The following is a 20,690-nucleotide window of genomic DNA, read 5'->3' as shown; positions in this document are numbered from 1 at the left end:
AGGTCAGAATCTCAGACTCCTGAGTTCGAGCTCCACATCAGGCTCTGCACTCAGCCTGGAGTCTGCATGAGAGTCTCTCTCTCCCTCCTTCCGCCCCTCCCTGCTCAAGTTCTCTCTTTCTCACTCAGGGAAAAAAAAAAAAAAGGAAAGTACTGAGAGACACTTGCTAGACAAAAGTATACAGGAAAGCATGGGAATGTGTAACACAAAATCTGGGACACTAGTTAACTAGTTAACCCTAGTTAACTTGGAGATGGGATTGTGGAAGGAGGACAAAGGGATTTCTAGGGTTTGGGTTATTTTCTTTCCTCAATGGGCAGTAAACACACACGTACCTTTTGTTTCATGCCTTAAAATGTACACATTTTGGATGTATGCCTCCTTTAGCAATGAAAATATAAAGAGATCAAATATTTTGGGCAAAAAAGTGTAAATGAGACATGATGAAGTCAGAAAGCAGGCACAGACAGCACCTCAGAAACATGTAACTGTGAAGAGGTGCAGAGAGCCAGAGCTGGAGGGAGATGCACCATCAGTGGTGTCCCCCAAAGACAGGGGAATCAAACACATGTGTGTCTGCTCGGAGTATAGCCACAGAGGGAGGGAGAGTGGATCATTGCAGGAGAGGGCCTCGGGTGCCCCAGAGGAGAGGCATCTCGGGCACTGGCCACTCTTACACACAGAGGAGCAAGAGACACTGGTGAGGATGAAGCAGGTTGTAGGCTGAGAGGGAGAACAGGCCAGTGTTTGTATATGATGGCCCCCATTCTCTCAACGCAAAATGAGAGAGGTCATCAGCCAAGAGGAAGAGGAAGGGATGGGGAGGGATGAAGAGAAGGTGTGAGACAGTTCACTCTAATGAAACAGCCAGCCTACTAGAAAGCTGGGCTGTGCTGAGAGCTTGCTCACCCTTTGTGACTCAAGCCCAAATCGAAGGGCTTAGTCCAGCGGGGTGGGCAGGAATGTAGAGCAGGTAGAATATGGCAGAATCCTTCCAGACTTGGGGCCTTGCAGCGCTGTCCACAGCACATTCCTCTGCCGCCGAGATAGTGGTTCATCTGTTCTGCCAAACTAGGCAGCCACTCGCCACTGGTGGCTGGGGAGTACTTGAAATGTAGTGAGGCCAAGGAAATGAATCTGCAGTTTTCTTTGTTTGTTTTTGTTTTGTTTTAAAGATTTTATTTATTTAATTGACAGACAGAGATCACATAGTGGTCAGAGAGGCAGGCAGAGAAAGTGGGGAAGCAGGTTCCCTGCTGAGCAGAGAGCCTGATGTGGGGCCCGATCCCAGGACCCTGGAATCATGACCTGAGCCAAAGGCAGCAGCTTAACCCATGGAGCCACCCAGGTGCCCCTGAATCTCTAGTTTTATCTCACTCTAACTGACTTAAATCCAAGTAGCCACTTGTATTCAGCAAAGTTTCATGACACAAAATCCTACACATAGCAGATGTGTTTCTATAGACTAGCAATGAAAATCCACGAAGGGAATGAAGAACACCAATCCACTTATGATAGCATAAAAAGACCTACGAACAAACTTTCAGTGGAGGGTTTGTTTGCTGCAAAGGATACTGCTGAAGGAAACTCAAGAAGATGTAAGAGAATGGAAAGACAGCCTGTGCCCGTGGATTCTTTTGTTTGTTTGTTTACTTGCTTTAAAGATTTTATTTATTTATTTGACAGACAGAGATTACAAGTAGGCAGAGAGGCAGGTGGGAGGTGGGGGGAAGCAGGCTCCCTACTGAGCAGAGAGCCTGATGCAGGGCTCAGTCCCAGGACCCTAGGATCATGGCCTGAGCAGAAGCTCAGAGGCTTTAACCCACTGAGCCACACAAGTGCCACTGTGCTCATGGATTGTTAAGAGGACAACTGCCCAAAGCAATCTACAGATTCAATGCAAGCTCTAATAAGTCCCAGAGTGGTTTCTTCCAGCAACAGAAAAACTCACTATGGCCGGCGGCTACTGTATCAGCTCAGCTTATAAAAGCTGTGAGGAAATTTTTTGCGGAGACCTAGAGGGAAGGTGGGGGACAAGAAGGAGAGACGTGGACATGAAGCTGCAGTATGGCATGTACCCAGCTGAGCCCAGTCACCCAGGACCTCTGACTGGGTTCTGGGTCCTGCACCCAGGTGAACACTTTGCACAGTGTCTGGCACATCGTAGGGACCAAGCAGCCGTGTGGTGAGCGAAGGGTGCAACGATGAGTAAGACGATACAGAACGGAAGAGTAGACTCGGTGGTTGTCCTTGGCAAGTCGCTTCAAGCAAACTGAGACTAATAATTTCTGGGTCTCAGGAGCAGTTAAGAGCATGTCTAGAACAGGAAAGGCCACTGGCCCATGACTTCAGACAAATTACCTAGTACTTAACAGTAGCAGTCCATTGTGTTACTAAAGAACTCCTTCCCAGCACGTTTGCATTGACTGTGTCAGATGCTTGCTGTAACAAACTTAGCAGAACCTGGCACATAATATATGCTCAAGAAAATATTGCTCACTATCAAGAAGAGTAAAATGAGATCAAGGATACGGCCATGGTGTTTTTTGTTTTGTTTTGTTTTGTTTTTTACAAGTGCTAGTGTACCATAACTGAATGCCAGCAAAACCAAAAGTAGGTTTGGACCTGGGCTTGGTGTGACTGTAGACTAGCTTTGCACACTCAAACTGAGCTCACCTGAACACCATACTCTTTGAGGAGATTGCGGGTACATGTTGGCATTTCCACGGCTAAGGTCCACCTCCAGATGCAAAGTTCCTGTGAATGACAGTAGATGGAGCAGAATGAGAAGGTTCCTGAAGACTGTTGATAAACCCGACACCTCTCATGGTAGCCATGTAACTTTGGCTCAGGAACATGGCACCATGAGCTAAACCCCAGAAAGAGAACCCCCAATGAGGGGCCGTGGGATCCAGTCCTTCCCTGAGAGCATCACATCACCACATGAACTGCTCACCAGGACCCACTTGACAGGCCAGCCAGCCCACTGAGGCCGCCTCCACGTGCCCCATATCTGGATTTCAGCATCAGAGATGGTTCCCAGATATTTGGCAACCCAGGTGATGGCTATGGCCCCGATGCCATTGCCTTCTGGGCAGCTGTCAATATTGTGTGCACAGGAATGGTGCAAAACAGGACCAGGGAACACCCAATTGTGGAGGTCTGCCTTGCTCCCCAGAGGGACTCGCTTCAAAAGCTATGGAGGAAACAAATGTGGTCCATCCATACAACAGACTGCAATGCAGCCATACAGAGGAAGGAAGCATAGACCCCTGCTGTATCAGGGGTGGACCCCCCAGAACATCACATGAAGTAGAGAAGTCTGACACAAAGACCACACATTGTTCAAGCTCATTGATTGAAGTTTCCAGAATTAGAAAATCCAAAGGGATGGACTAGCATGTCAGTGGCTGTCAGGGGGAATGGGAGGGATGACTGAGGGCTTTAGGTTTTCCTTGTGGGGTTTTGGAACTAGGGGCACCCAGCAGGCTCAGCTGGTGGAGCATGTGACTCCTGACCTCGGGTTTGTGGGTTCCAGCCCTACGTTGGGCATAGAGATGACTTTAAAACAGCAGTTGGAACCGGATACTAGCGGCGATGGCACAACATTATAAACACGCTCAATGCCACTGAATCGCAGGCTTCACAACGGCCTATTTTACCTTATGTGAATTTTACCTCATTTTAAAAAATAATAAAACTAACTCAGCATTATGCAAACATGCTGTTTGTTCTCTTCATGAAGTCAACTGTCATCCACTATTGAACGCTGATTCTGTGCCAGGCACGAAGGACGGAAATAAGAAAAAAAGATGCCTAGGACAATACCCCAGCTCTCAGGAAAACAAGCGCCCTCCCACCTAAGTGGGAATGAAAATAAGCACAGTCTTTCTAGACAGCAACTTAGCTGCATCTGTCAAAATTTTAAATGCACACACCCTAGGATTCAACAATTGCTCTTCTACAGCTTTCTTCCCAGAAAAAGAATAGCAAAATTAAACAGAGATAAATATAAAAATAATGTTCATCATGCACTGCTTTAATGGCAAAAAAATCTCAAAAATACAAATATCCACGGATGTGGGAACTGTTAAAAAACATTATGACATAACCATATAATGAAAAACTAGGCTACTTGCAAAAAGATTGAGGCAGGGGCACTTGGGTGGCTCAGTTGGTTAAGGGGCTGCCTGCAGCTCAGGTCCTGGGATCAAGTCCTGTATCAGGCTCCCTGCTCAGTGGAGAGCATGCTTCTCCCTCTCCCTCTGCCTGTCACTCTGAAAACTTATGCTCTCTCTCTCCCTTTCTCTGAAAAATAACTAAAAAAAAAAAAAAAAGAATGAGGCCGATGTGGGAAGGTGACCAAAATTTTGTGAAAAAAGCAAGTTGCTGAACAGTGTAGTTAGCTTCATCCTGCATGAGGGAGAGAGAGTGCACACATTTCTGTGCATGGAAGAGTCTAAAGGAACAGATTCTAAACTAAACAAGGGTGACTCTGGAGATGGGTCTGGGTAAGGAAGGACTCAATTTTCCTTCCCTCATTCACTACTATACTATGTCACTGGCAAGACTGTAGAACCCTAAGAAGCAGGAAAAACCTTGTCACATGCAGAATTAAATGAGATACTTAAATATCTAAGTGAGCCAGAGGAACACAACAGAAGCAAGGATGTGAGTGATGTGAGTGAGCAGCAGCACGGGGGTCAGGGGAGCAAAGGCTGGTGGTAGGACTCTTGATCCAGGACCACGGGCTGGTAGTTTCCCATTGTTCTTCATTACAGAGCTCTTGTTACAGGAAATACCAGCAGGCCTTGTAGGTCATTCCACGGCCCCAACTGGCTGGGACCAAGTCTGTGTCCCAGCTGAGGACCTGGCTGGTTCTCTGTCACCGGAGAAGGCTTCATCCCCCTGGGAACTAGCCCCCAAAATCATTTGAGAGAAGGCAGTCCTAACATTGCTGTGAATGACACCATGATGTCCTTAGTGGGGAAAAGCATCTTATCCCTGTGGCTTTCCAGAATTAAAACAGAGAGCCAGTGATGTCACCTGGGCCTGTTCTGTAAACATATTGGTGGGAAGAGAATCTGTTTATTTTGCTTAGGAATGGGTGATGTTTAAAAGAATTTAACATATCAGAGCCTCTGATGGATTGAATTTGTGACTCTAATTTAAAGCCCGTCATTGATTCAGACTTGTAATTTTACACTCAAATCACACTGGTTTATAAACAGTATTAGATTATTTAAGAGAACTTAAGATTTGCCATAGTTATGTCTAATTTATTAGATTTACATTAATTCTCTAAGTATGGGTAAAGGGTTTATTTTTTAATCAGACTACTAAAGAACTTAGAGATAAAACCAAATATATTCAATTTCTAAGTGCAGTTTAAAAATTTTTAAAAGGAATTAGTAATCAAATCTGTGATTTGGGCCAAACATTAATCAAAACCTCCTTAAAGGCAATTATAAAAATCTGCTAGATTTATAAAAGGAATACGATTTATAAGTTGAATTAAAAAAACTTAAGGGAAAACTATGGTTCTTAGTTTATAACTTTAATAAAGTGAATATTAATTCTAAAACCAACTGATTTTTTTCTGGGTCCCAAATTCATCATTTACTATATCATAAAACTCGCATTGACATATTGAATCATTAACCAAAGATTCACTTTACTTTGCAATTAAAAAGAAAAAAAAATCACTGCCAGAGTCACCCCTAGTCTAGTCGGGGAGACAGCTTTATAGGCAAGAGAAAAATCAAATCGGGGCGCCTGGGTGGCTCAGTCAGTTAAGCCTTCAGCTCGGGTAGTGACCCCAGTGTCCTGAGATTGAGCCCCACATCAGGCTCCCTGCTCAGCAGGGAGTCTGTTTCCGCCTCTCTCTTTCTGCCTTCCTCTCTGCCTACCTGTGCTCTCTACTTTGTCAAATAAGTAAATAAAATCTTAGAAAAAAGCAAAGCAAAGAAAAAAAAAACACAAAGAATAAAGCCTTTTTAGGGAGCCAGCTGCGCCTGGGGAAGGGAGCTACCAGCAACAGTTTCAGAGAAGAGACACATGTGAGGCACCCACCCTTCCTCCTGTGGACTCTATCACAGGATAGAACAACTTTTCTTCATGTGTAAGTCAGATATTCCACTACTTGCAGCTGGAAGCATGTGACAGCCACAGGTGACAGCCAGGCACACAGAAGGGGAATTCCACTTTCTGGGGGACAAGTTCCCATGACTAGGATGCAAAATGCGTTTTTCCCTCTATCTCAGGCTGCATCGGCAAGAGGCAGCCTCTGAAGGGTGTTCAGCAGGGGAGTAACAGAAACAGATTTTGCTTTTGTGAAAAGATCACACTCAAAATGCTGTGGAAAACAACCACACGATGCTGCACGCTGATGTCCATGGATCTGTATTTAGGACAATAGCAAATGTTTTGGAAGGAAACACACCAAATTTACTACCTCCAGGAAGAGGGCAAAGATTGGAGATGGTGGTCAAAGGAGACCTTAGCTTTCAATTAAAAGATTATTAAAAATCAACAGATGAGTAGATAAGCAGAATCAGTATATCCATGTGATAGAATCTTGAAAACAAAGGAAGCACTGACTGATGCCACAGCACAGGAGAACTCTGAAAACATTATGCTGAGAGAAAAACAAGACATAAAAAGCCACATATGATTCACGGACATAAAATGATGACAGGCAAACCTATAGAGAAAGAAAGTTGATGAGGGGCACAGAGGAAGGAGAATGGGGAGCTCACTGTCATAGAGTTTCTGTTTGGGGTGATGAAAATGTTCCGGAAATAGTGCCGATTGTCACACAGCATTGTGAATGTAATTAATGCCACCAAATTAGACATTTAAAAATCATAATTTGGGGCACCTGGGTGACTTAGTGGGTTAAAGCCTCTGCCTCCAGCAGATAATAAAATCTTTAAATTAAAAAAAATATATATTTTTACAATGGGGCACCTGGGTGTCTCAGTTGGTACAGCCTCTGGCTCTTGGTTTCAGTGCAGGTCATGATCTGAGGGTCCTGGGATCAAGCCCCATGTTGGGTTCCGCACTCAGCGAGGAGTCTGCTTGAGGATTCTGCCTCCCTCTCCCTCTGCCCTCCCCCCACTCACACTCTCTTGGTCTTAAATAAATGATAAATAAATCTTTTCTAAAAATATGAAGATGGCCAATGTCATGTTATGTGTATTCTAAATCACCATCCTGGAGGTTGGGTTGCAGAGTGAAGCTGCAGAGGAGGAGGCTGGCCAGATGGGAGTGGGAGGGCAGGGCCAGCAGAGTGGGCTTTAGAAGGCCTCTGGGAGGTGATGTAACAGGGCTTGGGGACATTTTAGCAGGAGATATCCACGGGACATCCAGGTAGAATGTTCTCCAGCAGCTTCCTCATCCATGAAAAGAGGAATTATGAGGTGGTTAGGGAGATGAAGATGGTGTGGTTACCACCCCAGGTCTGCTCCCTCCTGGCTGGAGAAAAGGACCAACTGTATCCTCCTCACCATCTTGGGCCAGAGGAAGCAGAGTCTGAGAAGGCAGATGAAAACCAAGGGGACGTGGTATCAGAGAAGCCAAGGAAATGACAAGTGTCAAATGCCACTGAGACATCTAGTAAGATGAGGACCAGGATTAAGTAACAGGGCCCTAGGACATCACCAGTCACCGGGGGGACCTGTATCTTAGAACATTCAACCTAACTTTCCAGAATACCCAAGAGCTTTAAACAACTTCTTACTACTCATCCCCAACTGGACTCATCCACCCCTATGTCACCACCCCTACAACTCAACCAGGGCCTTACAATCTTATGAATTAATCTAGCACTGCACTCTGCCTCTAGGACCAGGAATGAAGAAAGAAAACACACATGAACATCTATCATGGGCCATGTACTGTTTGCTACTGGTCTTCATGACAGTCCTGTAAGGTAAGTGCAGTGTGTTGAGGGCCTCCTCAGAAGTCAGGTCCACCCAGAGCCTCAGGATGTGAGCATATAATGCTCACAGGGTCCTTGAGACGTATTAGTTCAGATGAGGGTGGATTAGGATGGATCCTAAAACCAAGGACTGCTGAACTGATAGAAGGGCACACACAAAGAGACACACAGAGGACAACGCCATGTGAAGACAGCAGCAGAGACTAGAGTGATTAGTCTACCAGCCAAGGAACATCAAGGGCTGCCAGCCACCGCCAGCAGCTGGGAGAGAGGCCTGGAGCAGGTTCTCCCTCAGAGCCCCAGAAGGAACCACTCTTTAGGGCACCCTAATTTCAGACTTCCAGCCTCGTGAACTGTGAGGGAATAACTTTCTGTTATTTTAAGCCCCTCAGCATGTGGTAAATTTTTTAAAGATATTAATTATTTATTTGATGGACAGAGATCACACAAGTAAGCAGAGAAGCAGGCAGAGAGAGAGAGAGAGAGAAAAGCAGGATTCCTGCTGAGCAGAAAGACAGATGCAGGGCTAGATCTCAGGACTCTGGGGTCAGGACCTGAACCAAAGGCAGAGGCTTTAACCTGCTCAGCCCTTCAGGCACGTCAGGGTGTGGTAATTTCTTAGAGCAGCCCAAGGAAACTAAAACAGTGGGTATGATTAGCCTCTTTTTTTTTTTTTGTAGATGGGGAAAATGACTTCACTTCTCTGGGCCTCCAAGCTGGGTTAGAGTTAACCTCCCTCATCTACTCTGGGACATCGCCAAACCAACCTTCTTGGCCTAAAGGGCCAAGAATTGTAATGGGGGAAATTCATGAAGGTAATGTCACTCCAGGCTGCTTCACCCTCACCCGGCATCCCACCGCTGGCTTCTGCATGCCCAGACCAGCATTTCTCATTTGTTGCAGATATGCTACACAGAGCAGGGGAAAAGAGGCTTGCACCACACCTACCCTGTGAAGGAGTCCCATGTGATTATCAGGCAGTCGGGCCCTTTGTCGGCAGTGGCAATCCACCGTCTGTCTTCCCTGATGCAGAGGCAGGAGATCACATTAGCATGGCCCTGCAGAAATGCAGAGAAAATGCTCTGAAACATTCAGGATGGCCAGAGAGGCTGGAGCCCCACAGAGAGAACTAAGCTTCCCTTCCTGGTTCATCAGGCTGAAAATCCCACTCCTATGGCCTTTCCCTGGCATTTCTCCATAATCAGTGGTTTTCCGATTTTCTTTCCCTCAAAACCCCTGAAGGGTAAGCCACACTCTCCACAAGGACAAGGGCTCCCTACAAATCTAGGCATGTGCCCAACTGTGAACCCAGGTGGGGAATAAATGTTGGGGTTCTGCCCCACCTCCAGCCCCCTTGAAGCCCTGCTGGCTTCCTCTCCCTTAAACAGTGTCCATCCAGGTCACTGAGCAGATCTGGAGTAAAAGCCTCTCTGCTGGTCTCCCTGCTTTCATTCCCATCCCCTCACAATCCTTTCCCAGTAACTCAGGAACCTTCTGGAAACAAGATGCTAGTGCTGCCTGCCAGGAAATAGCCCATTTCCTCCCTCCTTCCTCTTCCCTTGCTCATTCCGTGTCAGTCATACCAGCCTTCTTTCTGGACCCCATGGGCAGGCCTGCAAACCTGGAGCTCCCTGGGTCTGGACTGCTCCTCCCCAAACTGCCCATGGTTGGTTCTCCTCAGTCAGTCAGATCTCGGCACAAAGGGCATGTTTGCCAGCACAACCAACTGGAGGGCCATCTCTCACTCCTCATCTCTCTCCTGCAGCAGTCCACATTTCCTTTGGAGTGTTTGTTGTAATTTGTAATTGGGTATTTATGAGACTATAAGCTCCATGTTTTGTTCATGACTACAGGCCCAGAATCTGAAACAAAGAGGTTCTGATAAATAACTATGGAATAAATGAATGAAGGAATGAATGGATGGATGGATGGATAATCAAGGCCACTCCCAGCCACATGACTCTGCAGGAGGCTGGACAGCTGCCTGACATGGTCCCTACTTCTCAGTCCCTCTGCCTGCTGCTCCTTCCTCGCTCTGCAGACACAAACTCCCCCCCTCCCTCCCATCAGCACTGGGCTCAGTGCTGCACATTCAACTAAGCTCCAAGAAGGGCTGCTTGTGGGCTTGTGTGTTTCCAACACCTAGAGAGAAAATTCTGCACCTACATGGCATGGATCCCTGAGTATGGACTAGACTTTTGGGAAGCCCTCTGTGATGTTTTTGACCTAGGCATTGACTTAAGGAGGGTCCTTATTAAAATATATGTCTGGGGACTCTTGGGCAGCTCAGTCAGTTAAGCGTCTGCCTTCAGCTAAGTCTTTGATCTCAGGATCCTGGGATCGAGCCCTAGGTCAGGCTCCCCGCTGAGCAGGGGAGTCTGTTTCTCCCTATTGCTCTCTCTTGCTTGCTCTCTTAAATAAATAAATTAATTAATTAAATACATCTTAAAAAGCAACAACAAAATCTTGCATACCTGAAGATGATGCTGAGTATTCTTGAAGACATCGTAGATGAACGCAGTGTCAGCACAGAGGTACGGAAGAACTCGCTGGTTTTCATCTTGAATGTAGTAAACAGGAAGAGAACTGTTCCATTCGAAAGACCAAGTCATGGTCTGGATGACAAAAGGCAAGACCCTGAGTGTACGGAGCCCAGAACTGTGATGCCAGGCACCCCTGGCGCAGTCTCTGGAGGGGAAGGATTTCACATCATCAGTTCAAAGTGAGGGAAATCCTTTCAAGAACATCCTCAGTGGCATGCTAGGGTGCGGAGGACCCTCGAATCCATGACGCTGAGTGAAAGGGGCCACACACAGTGCAGGGTCAGTCCGACCCATAGATATGGAAAGGAGCTCAGTGGTGCTGGGGGCCTGGGGAAGGTGGTTGGGGAGTGATGGCTAGGGGATATGGATTTCTTTTGTGGGGGATGAAAATGTTCTGGAATTAGACAGTGGTGACAGCTGCACAACCTTGTGAACATGCTAAAAAGCAATGGATGGTATGCTTTAAAGGGGTCAATTTTATGACGATGTGAAGAAATTGGAACCACTGGGCACTCGTGATAGGAATGTGAAATCATGCAGCTGCTTTGGAAAGCCCCAGGGAGAGCTCTCCAAACACTGAAAGCAGAATTAGCATATTATGCAGCAATGACACTTCCGGTTACCTACCTCAAAGAACTGGAAGCAGGCTCTCAAGGAGACATTCACATGCCCATGTTTAGAGCAGCATACTTCACAGAAAACAGAAGGTAAAGGGAAGCCAAGTGTCCTATGACAGATGAAGGGATGAACAACATGTGAGTGTTGCTCAGGCTTCCACAGGAAGGAGACCCGATGCTCTATGACATGGATGGGCCTTGGGGACATCATGGAAGTGAAATCCACCAGTCACAGAAAGACAAATATGGTAGGATTCCATGGACATGGTCCCAAGAAGAATCAGTTCCGTAGAGACAGAGAGTGGAATGGTGGTTGCCAGGAGCAGGGCTGGGAAACGGGGAGTTCTTCAATGGGTAGGGAGTTTCCTTTTCAGGAGATGAGTTCCAGGTGTTGGTTGCACCACAGTGTGAATGTACCTACTACGATGCTGTACACTTCAAAATGGAGAAGATGGTAAATTTTAGGGGTGCCTGGTGGCACAATTGGATCAGCAACTGACTCTTGGCTTTGGCTCAGGTCGTGATCCCAGGGTTGTGGCATCCATCCCCACATCGGGCTCCATGAATAGTCTGCTTAAGACTCTTCTCTGCCCTTCCCCAATCCCCCTCTCTTTCAAATAAATAAATAAATAAATATTTAAAAGAAAGATGAGGGGCACCTGGGTGGCTCAGTCATTGGGTGTCTGCCTTCAGCTCAGGTCATGACCCCAGGATCCTGGGATTGAACCCCCTGCCAGGCTCCCTTCTCCTTGGGAAGCCTGCTTCTCCCTCTCCCACTCCCCTTGCTTGTGTTTCCTCTCTCTCTGCCTCTCTCTCTGTCAAATATATAAATGAAATCTTTATTTTTGAAGATGCTAAATTTTACCTTATGTGTATTTTACCACAATTGTAAATTTTAGAAAGGTAAATTTAATGGTATATGAATTATACCTTGCTTTAAAAAGAACAGAAAGTCAACAGTAAACAGAAAGAACGTCCTATCCTCCTAATCCCCAGAACCTAGGCTGCTCAATACCTGACACATAGTGAGCACTTAAAATTGTGAAATTCAATTTACTTCATGAAAATAGATGGAAGGGGGAAGTCACAGTACAGTCACTGAGGAACTTCATAAGAAAGGCAATTATTCAGCTGGGAATATTTGTATTTGGTCCTCATATACCATTTCCCCTGGAAGAATAAAGCACAAAAAGACAAAATTCCCTAAGCATGATTAAAAATTCCATATTCCCAGGAATAAATCCAAGATAAAAATTTTCTGAAATGAAAAATTTGAGGTATTATAAATCTATTACTTTTAACTCAATAGTAGTTTACTTAAGCATATTTTTGTGTGCAAAGTCTTTTATAAAAATCACACAAGTGATTAAAACAGTTTATAAAAGCTGTGGATTCATACAAAAGAGTATTATTCAGAAATAAAAAGTAATTAACTAGCAAGCCAGGAAAAGACATGGAGAAATCTTAAATACATTTTGCTAAGTGAAAGGAGCCAACCTTAGGAGACTTCACAGTGGGGACACCTGGGTAGCTCAGTTGGTTAAGTGTCTCCCTTCGGCTCAGGTCACGTTCTCAGAGTCCTCGGATGGAGCCTTGCATTGGGCCCCCTGCTCAGCCAGGAGTCTGCTTCTCTCTCTCTCTCTCTCTCTCTGCCCCTTCCCCGACACGTGTTTTCTCTTTCTCTCTCTCTCTCTCTGACAAATAAATAAATAAAATCTTTTTAAAAAGGACTTCATGTTGTATGATTCCAACTACATGATATTCTGGAAAAGCAAAACTATGAAGACGGGGGGGGGGAGAAAATGGTGGCCGGGGAGGGAGGGGGTGAAGGCAGGGATGGAGAGTGGGGCACAAGGGATGTGAAGGCAGTGACACAAGTCTGTAGGACACTACAATGGTGGATATACCTCATCATACCTTAGTCAATGCCCAGAGAATGTCACACCCCCAATTGTGAACCCTAAAGAAAAATATGGACGTTAGTTAATAATAACAGTCAACATGGGCTCATCACCTCTAACAAATGTCTCCCACTAATAAAGATATTAACAAAAGGGGAACCTGGTGGGGGGCACAAGGGAGTATATGGGAACCCTGTACTTTTCCTTTCGTTTGCTATCAATCTAAATTGCTCCAAAAAATAGACTTTAGGGGCATGTGGCTGGCTCAGTCAGTAAAGCCTATGCCTCTTGATCTCAGAGTGTTCCAGCCCTTCACTGGGTGTAGAGATGACTTAAAATAAAAGCATTCCATTTAAAAAATTAACCGAGGCCAATTAATTGAATGTGGTAGCTTCTAAAGTGATGGCTAAGTGATTAGTTAGCAACTGACTCACTCAGTATTAACGGGACCTCCTTCCTCCAGCAGCGCTCACACTCACTGAAAGCACGCACTATCAGCTGATGCTGGGCACTAGTGCTACTGTTCATGGTGAATGGTCATGGAGTAGCTGGCTCTTACAGCAACCTTCCAAACGTGAACATAAAACGCTATGGTCCAAAGCAGATTTCACTGCACTTGACAATCATCAAAGAGTCCTTCTCATAAATGCAAGACACCTTGTTTTCTCGGTGGAAGTCAGTATCCAGGGTTATGCCTACTTACCAGGAGCACTCTGAATTACTCCAGGCCTCTGGTGTAAGGCAGGGGACCCCAAAGGAAAAGGGGGATACTTCAGGCAGAGAGAGGCAGGAACACTCTTGTTGAAGCCCCTTTGGTGAGAACAAATCAGAAGTAATGAAAACGGCCATCCATAACAGGGCACCAGTTGAATTTAAAATGAGGAAGTGGTTCTACACGCCCTGATACAGAAAACCCTCTGAGACATACTAAGTGGTCATGCAGAAGATCTTACTGGTAAAGAAAACAAAACCTAGCGTGTGTGGTTTGTGTGCGCACACACATGTCCATAGATCCCCAGGAAAAGGTCTGTAAAGATATACAGTTATACAAAACTGGAATGACAGTCACTTTCAGGAAATGGATTTGGCATGGTCTGTACGAGAAGTGGAATCTGCCGGATTTTTTTTTATTTTAACTTATTTATTTTTAGAGGGGGGAGGGCCAGAGGGAGAGAGGCAGAGAGAATCCCAAGCAGGCCTTATGCCCAGTGCAGAGCCCCATGCGGGGTTTGAGCTCACAACCCTGAGATCACAATCACAACCCCAACTGAAATCAAAACTCAGACACTTAACCAACTGAGCCACCCTGGTGCCTCTGTTTTAATTTTTTTTTAAAAAAGCACATATTATTTTTAACAGGAAGAAAAAAAGGGGGAGCACCTGGGTGGCTCAGTGGGCTAAGCCTGCCCTGATGCCAGGGTCCTAGAGCCCCACACCAGGCTCTCCGCTCAGCAGGGAGCCTGCTTCCCCCTCTCTCCCTACCTGCCACTTTGCTTACTTGTGATCTCTTTCTCTGTGTCAAATAAATAAAATAAAATAAAGAGAGATAGAGAGAGAGAGAGAAAACCAATACAGGAAGGGGAACAGAAGGAAGGTGTCCTCAAGGAGCTAAACAAATTTGTGGAGGGAGGTGGTCTAGAAGAGTTGAGTTCTGCAGTGAGCCCAAGGCTATGAGGGGACCCAAACCCCTGGCATGCAGGACACTTGCTCTCATTAGCGATATCCCCGGATGTCGTGCTAGCTGGCTAAACAAGCCAAAAGTCTTCACGGTCTCTGAAACTTGTTCTATCTTTCAGACTGGACAAGCCCAAGTTTTGACCTTGAACGCCACTGCTCAAAGTAAACCCAGTCTACAGAAACGAGACTGTCATTTGTCTGCATCTCCCACTAGGTATTTGCCATCATCCTCATCATCACTACCATCCTTGCCGCCACCACCACTATCATCATCCAGATGTGAACACCCGTCCAGTGCTCACTGTGTGTCAGGAACTACATTAAACACTTTATGTGCATCTGATCACTTACAAATCTTCCAAAGGCAGAATCTACAGGGAAAAATAGAGGTGAATCCTAGGAAGCAATTTTCAGTGGCACATGCAGGAGGAAGGGAAAAACTCTCCTCCTCTTATTCTCTTGGTAAGTGGTGATATTTGTGCGGCAAAGGCAGATGCCAGTCGACACCCTAGTGCCTTTCTCAGTGCCTTTCACTTTTTCCATACCTTTTGCTTTCTGGTCCATCTCCGAATGCGCAGTTTTAGGAGCCCGTAATGGTTTTAGGAGCTTGTGGAGAAGCATCAAGCCATCTAAAGCAGAAGAGGTGAGGAGAGGAGGGAAAGGGGAAAGAAATGGAGGAGCAGGAGGAGGAAGTGAGAAAGAAGGGGAATGGGGAGGAGAGGGAGAGATTGTCCTTGAGTCTCCCACAAGAAAGGGCACCCTATGTAACAGAAAAACCAGGTCCGGAATTTCCTGCCTGGGGAGCAACACTGTCGGACCCAGATGTCAGGCCCAGAGGCAGCACTTCTGTCACACATGTCCCTCCAGAGCGCTGAACTGAACTTTAAAACATACGAGTCTATTACTAGTTCAAAAGGATATTTTGGGTGGTATTTTTTCTTCCATATGCATAAAATCCCCTTATTTCACAATGCTTTTAAAGCACTAGAGGACACTAAAAACCATGTTACACTCCCTTATCAAAGGATACACGTTGGCGCGGTCATCCCTTCAAAACAATATGTCCTCGCTGGTAGACACCAGTGATTTCTCCGGAATTTCTGCTTTGGACTGGAATTCTTCCTCTTGCCACTCACTTAAGTCTGATCATCTTCTTTTCCTCTCTCCTTTCCTATCCCAGTTCATCCTGAGGATCTGATCGATTTTCTCCCCAAGCCTGCTTGAGGGCTGTGTTTCAGGGAAACTAATCTCTGGTTCCTTGGAACCGCTTTGATCCAAATCAAGACATTTTCCTTTTGAGCTCAAGTCTCTTAAAGGCTCATTTGTTTCCAAATGCTCTGATTCTAATGCATCCTTTCACTCTCCAAGGGTTCTCTTAAAAAAGAAAGAAAAGAAGATTGTGATTCCAAATACAATGTATAGCTGCTTCATTCCCTCCTTTACTTTTCTTTCTGTTCCTACTCAGCCAGACTTAGTGTTCCTCTCACACTGGAACTATCAACTATTTCAAAAAGGTGCCTGGGGGGTGTCTGGGAGTTAAGTATTTGCCTTTGGCTCAGGTCATGATTCTGGGATCTAGGATGGAGCCCCACATTGGGTTGCCTCCTCAGTGGGGCGTCTGTTCTCCCTCTCCTGTTCTCTCCCTGCTTGTGCTCTCTCTCACTCTCTGTCAAATAAATAAATATTAACAAATAATAATAATTAAAAAAATAAAAAGGAGCCTGGGGCATTTTATACTTAAATAACATGAATCATGCATGTGCCAGGTTTATTCTTGACCTATGAGCAGAACCACACGGCAAAACCATTCTTCTAAGTGGCCCTGGTCATCTCCAAGGATGGGCGAGCCACAGTCACCCTTCTCCTTGGACCACAGCTGAGTTCTCCTTCGCAGGGAGAGCCTATATTATTATAATCACGCTGACTGTGTTCTAAGACAATTGCATTCCAAATAACCCCTAGGAACTCTTTCTGTCAGCTCCCCTGCACACCTTCTCCAGGAGGCCTTCCCTGACCATCCTGCACTAAGTGTCCTTGATTTTTGTTTTTTAAATATCTCCCATGCATCTCTCAATCACTGCACTTAGGATATTGTTTTATGGTGCTCAGGTATCAGTCAGCCTCCCTACACACCCTAGAGCTCCTTAAGAGAATGGACTGTGTCTTATTTGTATTATCCCCATAGCCTGGCAAATGGTGAGTATTCCATGATTCTGAATGAATGAATGAATGAATGAATGAAAGAATAGATGAATGACTTAAAATTACTACTTACTAGGGAAGTTCCTGACATGACTGACTGTGTAAGTATCTCCCCTGCACCTGACATTCTTTGTGGAGTTTCCTTTAGAGAAATATTGACCATAACCATCGGCAGTTCACTCTGCTTCCCATTTTAATTTCCTAGTACATGAACCTATCAATGAACTGTGCAATACCAGCTCTGGTTCCTTTCCACAGGAATAAAAAGAATTTCATACTTCTGGGAAAACCTATACCTAATCGGAAGCATATTGATGTCAGGGCCTCTCATCTTTCCAGGAACAATTTTAGAGCTCTGTAACTCACTTTGTATACATTCATATTCCCACAGGCAAGCGGAATGATAACCCAGGCATTTACAATAATTCTAATAATGTAAATAAGGACAGAAGCAGCGACTTAGTGGTTAAAAGCGTGGGCTTTGCAGTCGGCCTCTCCTAGCACTCAATCCTGGTTCCACCACTCACTTGCTCTGAGACCTTGGGCAAGTCGCTGTTCCCTCAGAGTGCCTATTTGCTCACAGGCAGGATAAAAGTGAGAACCCTAATTTCTGGGGTTGAGATGACCTATGTAAAACGTTCAGTGCAGCTGCCACAGAGGGCTTGAGAAAAGCAGCAATCGTTTACAGTTTAACAGCCTTCTAACATAGTCTCTCATTCATTTCTTTGGAAAAACTGGAGTTTGAGGCTCTGGGAGTTGAAATAACTTAATGGGCTCACACCGCTGGAAAGAGGCAGACCTCTCTAATGCTCAGTTCCTCCAGGTGGAAAAAGCACTCAAGGCCCAGGGCCTTGAGTAGGGGGCCTGCTCCAACTGCAAACTTTGCCAGCGCATCTTGATGTGGGGCCCAGGGGAGGGGAGGAAAGTGCAGGGGTCTGTGGGGGAGGGAAGGGGGACACAGAGGCACAGGTCCTTCCTCCAGCTTAGGTCTCTCTGAGGCTGACCTGGCCCCCAAGCTTCCCCAATCCCCTCCGGGGCACCAGGCCCTCCCACACCAGGACCCCCAACCCCGACTCACAGAGTGCACCCTCCAAGGGCCTCAAAGGCATGGCCCTCCTGCCACCTGGACCCCTCGGTCACCTCCCCAGCCTCCAGTGGCCACTGCTTTCTCCTCCAAGCGCTCCCTACCTTGGTTGTCACCCAAGCCCCGCCCCATTTTAACCGCCACCAGGGCCAGCGCAGTAAAGCGGGAGGGCCGGCTGGTGGTCACGTGTCCAAGGCTTTGTCTCGCGCCGGTGGGCACGCCCCCTGGCGGTCAGCATGGGAGAGGCGCCACTGGGGCCCTTGTCCGGAAATTAGCCTTCCTCCCTCTCAACCACTGTCTTCAGCTCCCTCCCCCAACCGATTCCTAAGGCGCCAAGGCGTAAGAAGCGGCATTGGTGGCACCTGAATTCTGACTTTCTGAAGACTAGGTATGAGCTGTTTGGTAAAATCCTCCTTGCCAAAAGAAAACTAAATTTCCCCGCCTCCTGGCTACTCCGCGAAGTGACCCCCTTACTAGGGGTGCCGCCACCGCGGCGGTGCCTTCCCCCCAAGGTCCCGCCCTCATGGCCAAAGGACAGGGTGCCTTTGCCCTCTTTCTGCTGCTGCAGGCGCGTGAAGTGCGGCAGAGTGAACTCTAGCAGGTCTGCAGGCTGGTGCCTCGCCTTGTCCACTGTGAAGCCCTGCAGCAGCTCCGTCAGTCCCGCGGGGATCTCCATGCACATCCCGCCTATCCGCCGGGGGGCGCCTGGGAGCTGCCCTCGCCTCCTCCCTGGACCGGTCTGCCGCCCTGCGGCCCCCAAGCGAGCGCGCTCAGAGGCCTCTGGAGGCGCTACTCGCTGCTAGCGCGGCTCTCTGGGCCCAGGTCTCCCCGCGGAGGCGCGCCTAAGCTCAGGCGCTCTGCTTCTCTGTCCGGCGGCGGCGGCTGCGGCTGAACAAGCCCTGCCTGTGGAGAAGGCAGTATCTCCGGCTCCTCCCGCTCCCCCTTCCCTCCCGCCGCTTCTCTCCCCACCCCTCCCACTCTCAGCTATTGTTCATTTTTGTTAAAGATTTGTTTGTTGGGGAGAAAGAGCACCCATGAGTGGGGGAGGCGGGAAGGGCGGGGCGAAGAGAGAGTCCTAGTGGACTCTGCACCAAGCCCAGAGCTTGCCTCAGGGCTCAACCGCAAGAGCCTGGGATCAGGACCTGAGCCAGAACCAAGAGTTGGGCACTTCACTGAGGGTACCGCCCAGGTGCCCCTCAGCTGCTTTTTAAAAAATTCTTGAGGGGCGCCTGCGTGGCTCAGTGGGTTAAAGCCTCTGCCTTCAGCTCAGGTCATGATCCTAGGGTCCTGGGATCGAGCCCCACATCTGGCTCTCTGCTCAGCGGGGAGCCTGCTCCTCTCCTCTCTCTGCCTGCCTTTCTGCCTACTTGTGATTTCTGTCAAATAAATAAATAAAATCTTAAAAAAATAAAAAAATTATTGAGCCTTGTTTTAAAATGGGCTTGAATGTGGTTGATCTCAATGAGTATTTCCTGCGTCCTTGGGTATTCTGCATTTGTTGGGCCTTGTGTTCCAGTGCCAAACAGGTCAAGCAGGTTGAATGGATTTTTAGGTCTATTTACTTGCCATTTTTCTATCTGCTTCTTCTATTAATTATTGACAGATGAGTGTTGAATTCTCCAAATTGAATTGTGGATTTGTCAATTTATTTTTTTCAGGATGTTTTTGCTTCTTGTATTTTGAAGCTCTCTAACCGGATGCAGACACCTTTATGATGGCCATGTCTTTATAAACTGACCCTTTGTTGTTATGAATTGTCATCTTTCTCTGTTCATTATGTTGGTTGTCTTTCTATTGGCTATTGTCAATACCTATTAAATTCAGCCTTTGATGATTAGTATGTTTACGGTATAGCCCTTTTCATAATTTTTCTTTTCACAAAATCTATATTATCCTCTGCATTCTATTTAAAGTTTATTTTTCTCTGACATATTTAGGTCTTTTATTTAAATAGAATATTAATAGTTAATTCTTAAGGTAATTTTTGAAATGTTTAAGTTGAAGTCTACTACCTTGCTAGTTGTATTTTATTTTTCCCATCTGTTCCATCCTCCCTTTTGAACTACCTTCCTTTAAATGAACTGAGTCACTTGTTGGATGCTATCTTCCTTCTATTATTGGCTGTCACACGGGCAGTGAGATATTAGTAGGTAATTCTAACTGTTTCTAAAATTGTTCTTCAACTTGTTGAGGGAATCTGTACAGTAACCTTTATTTTAGGGTTCATTGAGTCCCGCTACTAACTCGTGATCCTTACCGGCTCTCTACTGAATATTCTGACTTAGCCAAAATAACTCTTCCCTCTGGCTGGTTGGAACTCCAATGACCTCTAGCCTTGTATGAGTCTTGTCAACCATCTGGTTCAGTTGCCTTTACTCTTTGTTAGAACCTGGGGCATTTTATTAGACACACACTGCTTCCTATTGAGCAAGGACTCAAGAGGACTCCAGTGTGTATTTCCAAGAGCTTGTTTTCTACTTGACTTCCTTCTTTCTGGAACCCATGGCCTTTTCATCACTCCAGCTTTCCTGAATTCCAATCTCTCTTTCCTCACACCAGGGAGACTCCCATTTTTTCCTTGGAATCTCATCCCTACCCCCACCATCCAGAACTCCTCCAGATGAAAAGCTGAGTGAATCTGGGGCTCAGTTTTTGTTTGTTTGTTTGCTTGATTTCCTTTTCACAGGGTTCACAAATGTGTGTTCTTTTTCAATGTTTTAATGT

At 46.3% G+C, this 20,690-nt stretch overlaps 1 protein-coding gene across 1 annotated transcript in view; it reads right to left on the bottom strand.

Moving 5' to 3' along the window:
• Positions 1 to 18,648, bottom strand: part of LOC122907373 (cilia- and flagella-associated protein 251-like) — a 44,471-nt gene extending 25,823 nt beyond the window's left edge. Inside the window, 9 exon segments of the mRNA XM_044250263.1 lie at positions 2,677 to 2,756; positions 3,013 to 3,105; positions 6,479 to 6,498; positions 8,891 to 9,000; positions 10,417 to 10,557; positions 12,265 to 12,272; positions 15,226 to 15,309; positions 18,071 to 18,190; positions 18,441 to 18,648. Of these exon segments, the coding sequence (XP_044106198.1) occupies positions 2,677 to 2,756; positions 3,013 to 3,105; positions 6,479 to 6,498; positions 8,891 to 9,000; positions 10,417 to 10,557; positions 12,265 to 12,272; positions 15,226 to 15,309; positions 18,071 to 18,190; positions 18,441 to 18,648 (864 nt within the window).
• Between the last annotated feature and the right edge of the window lie 2,042 nt (positions 18,649 to 20,690).

Source organism: Neovison vison, chromosome 5 (genome assembly GCF_020171115.1).
Source record: "Neovison vison isolate M4711 chromosome 5, ASM_NN_V1, whole genome shotgun sequence".
Lineage (NCBI taxonomy): Eukaryota > Metazoa > Chordata > Mammalia > Carnivora > Mustelidae > Neogale > Neogale vison.
Note: the sequence above shows the minus strand (reverse complement) of the source record. Positions and strands in the feature narration are given on the sequence as shown.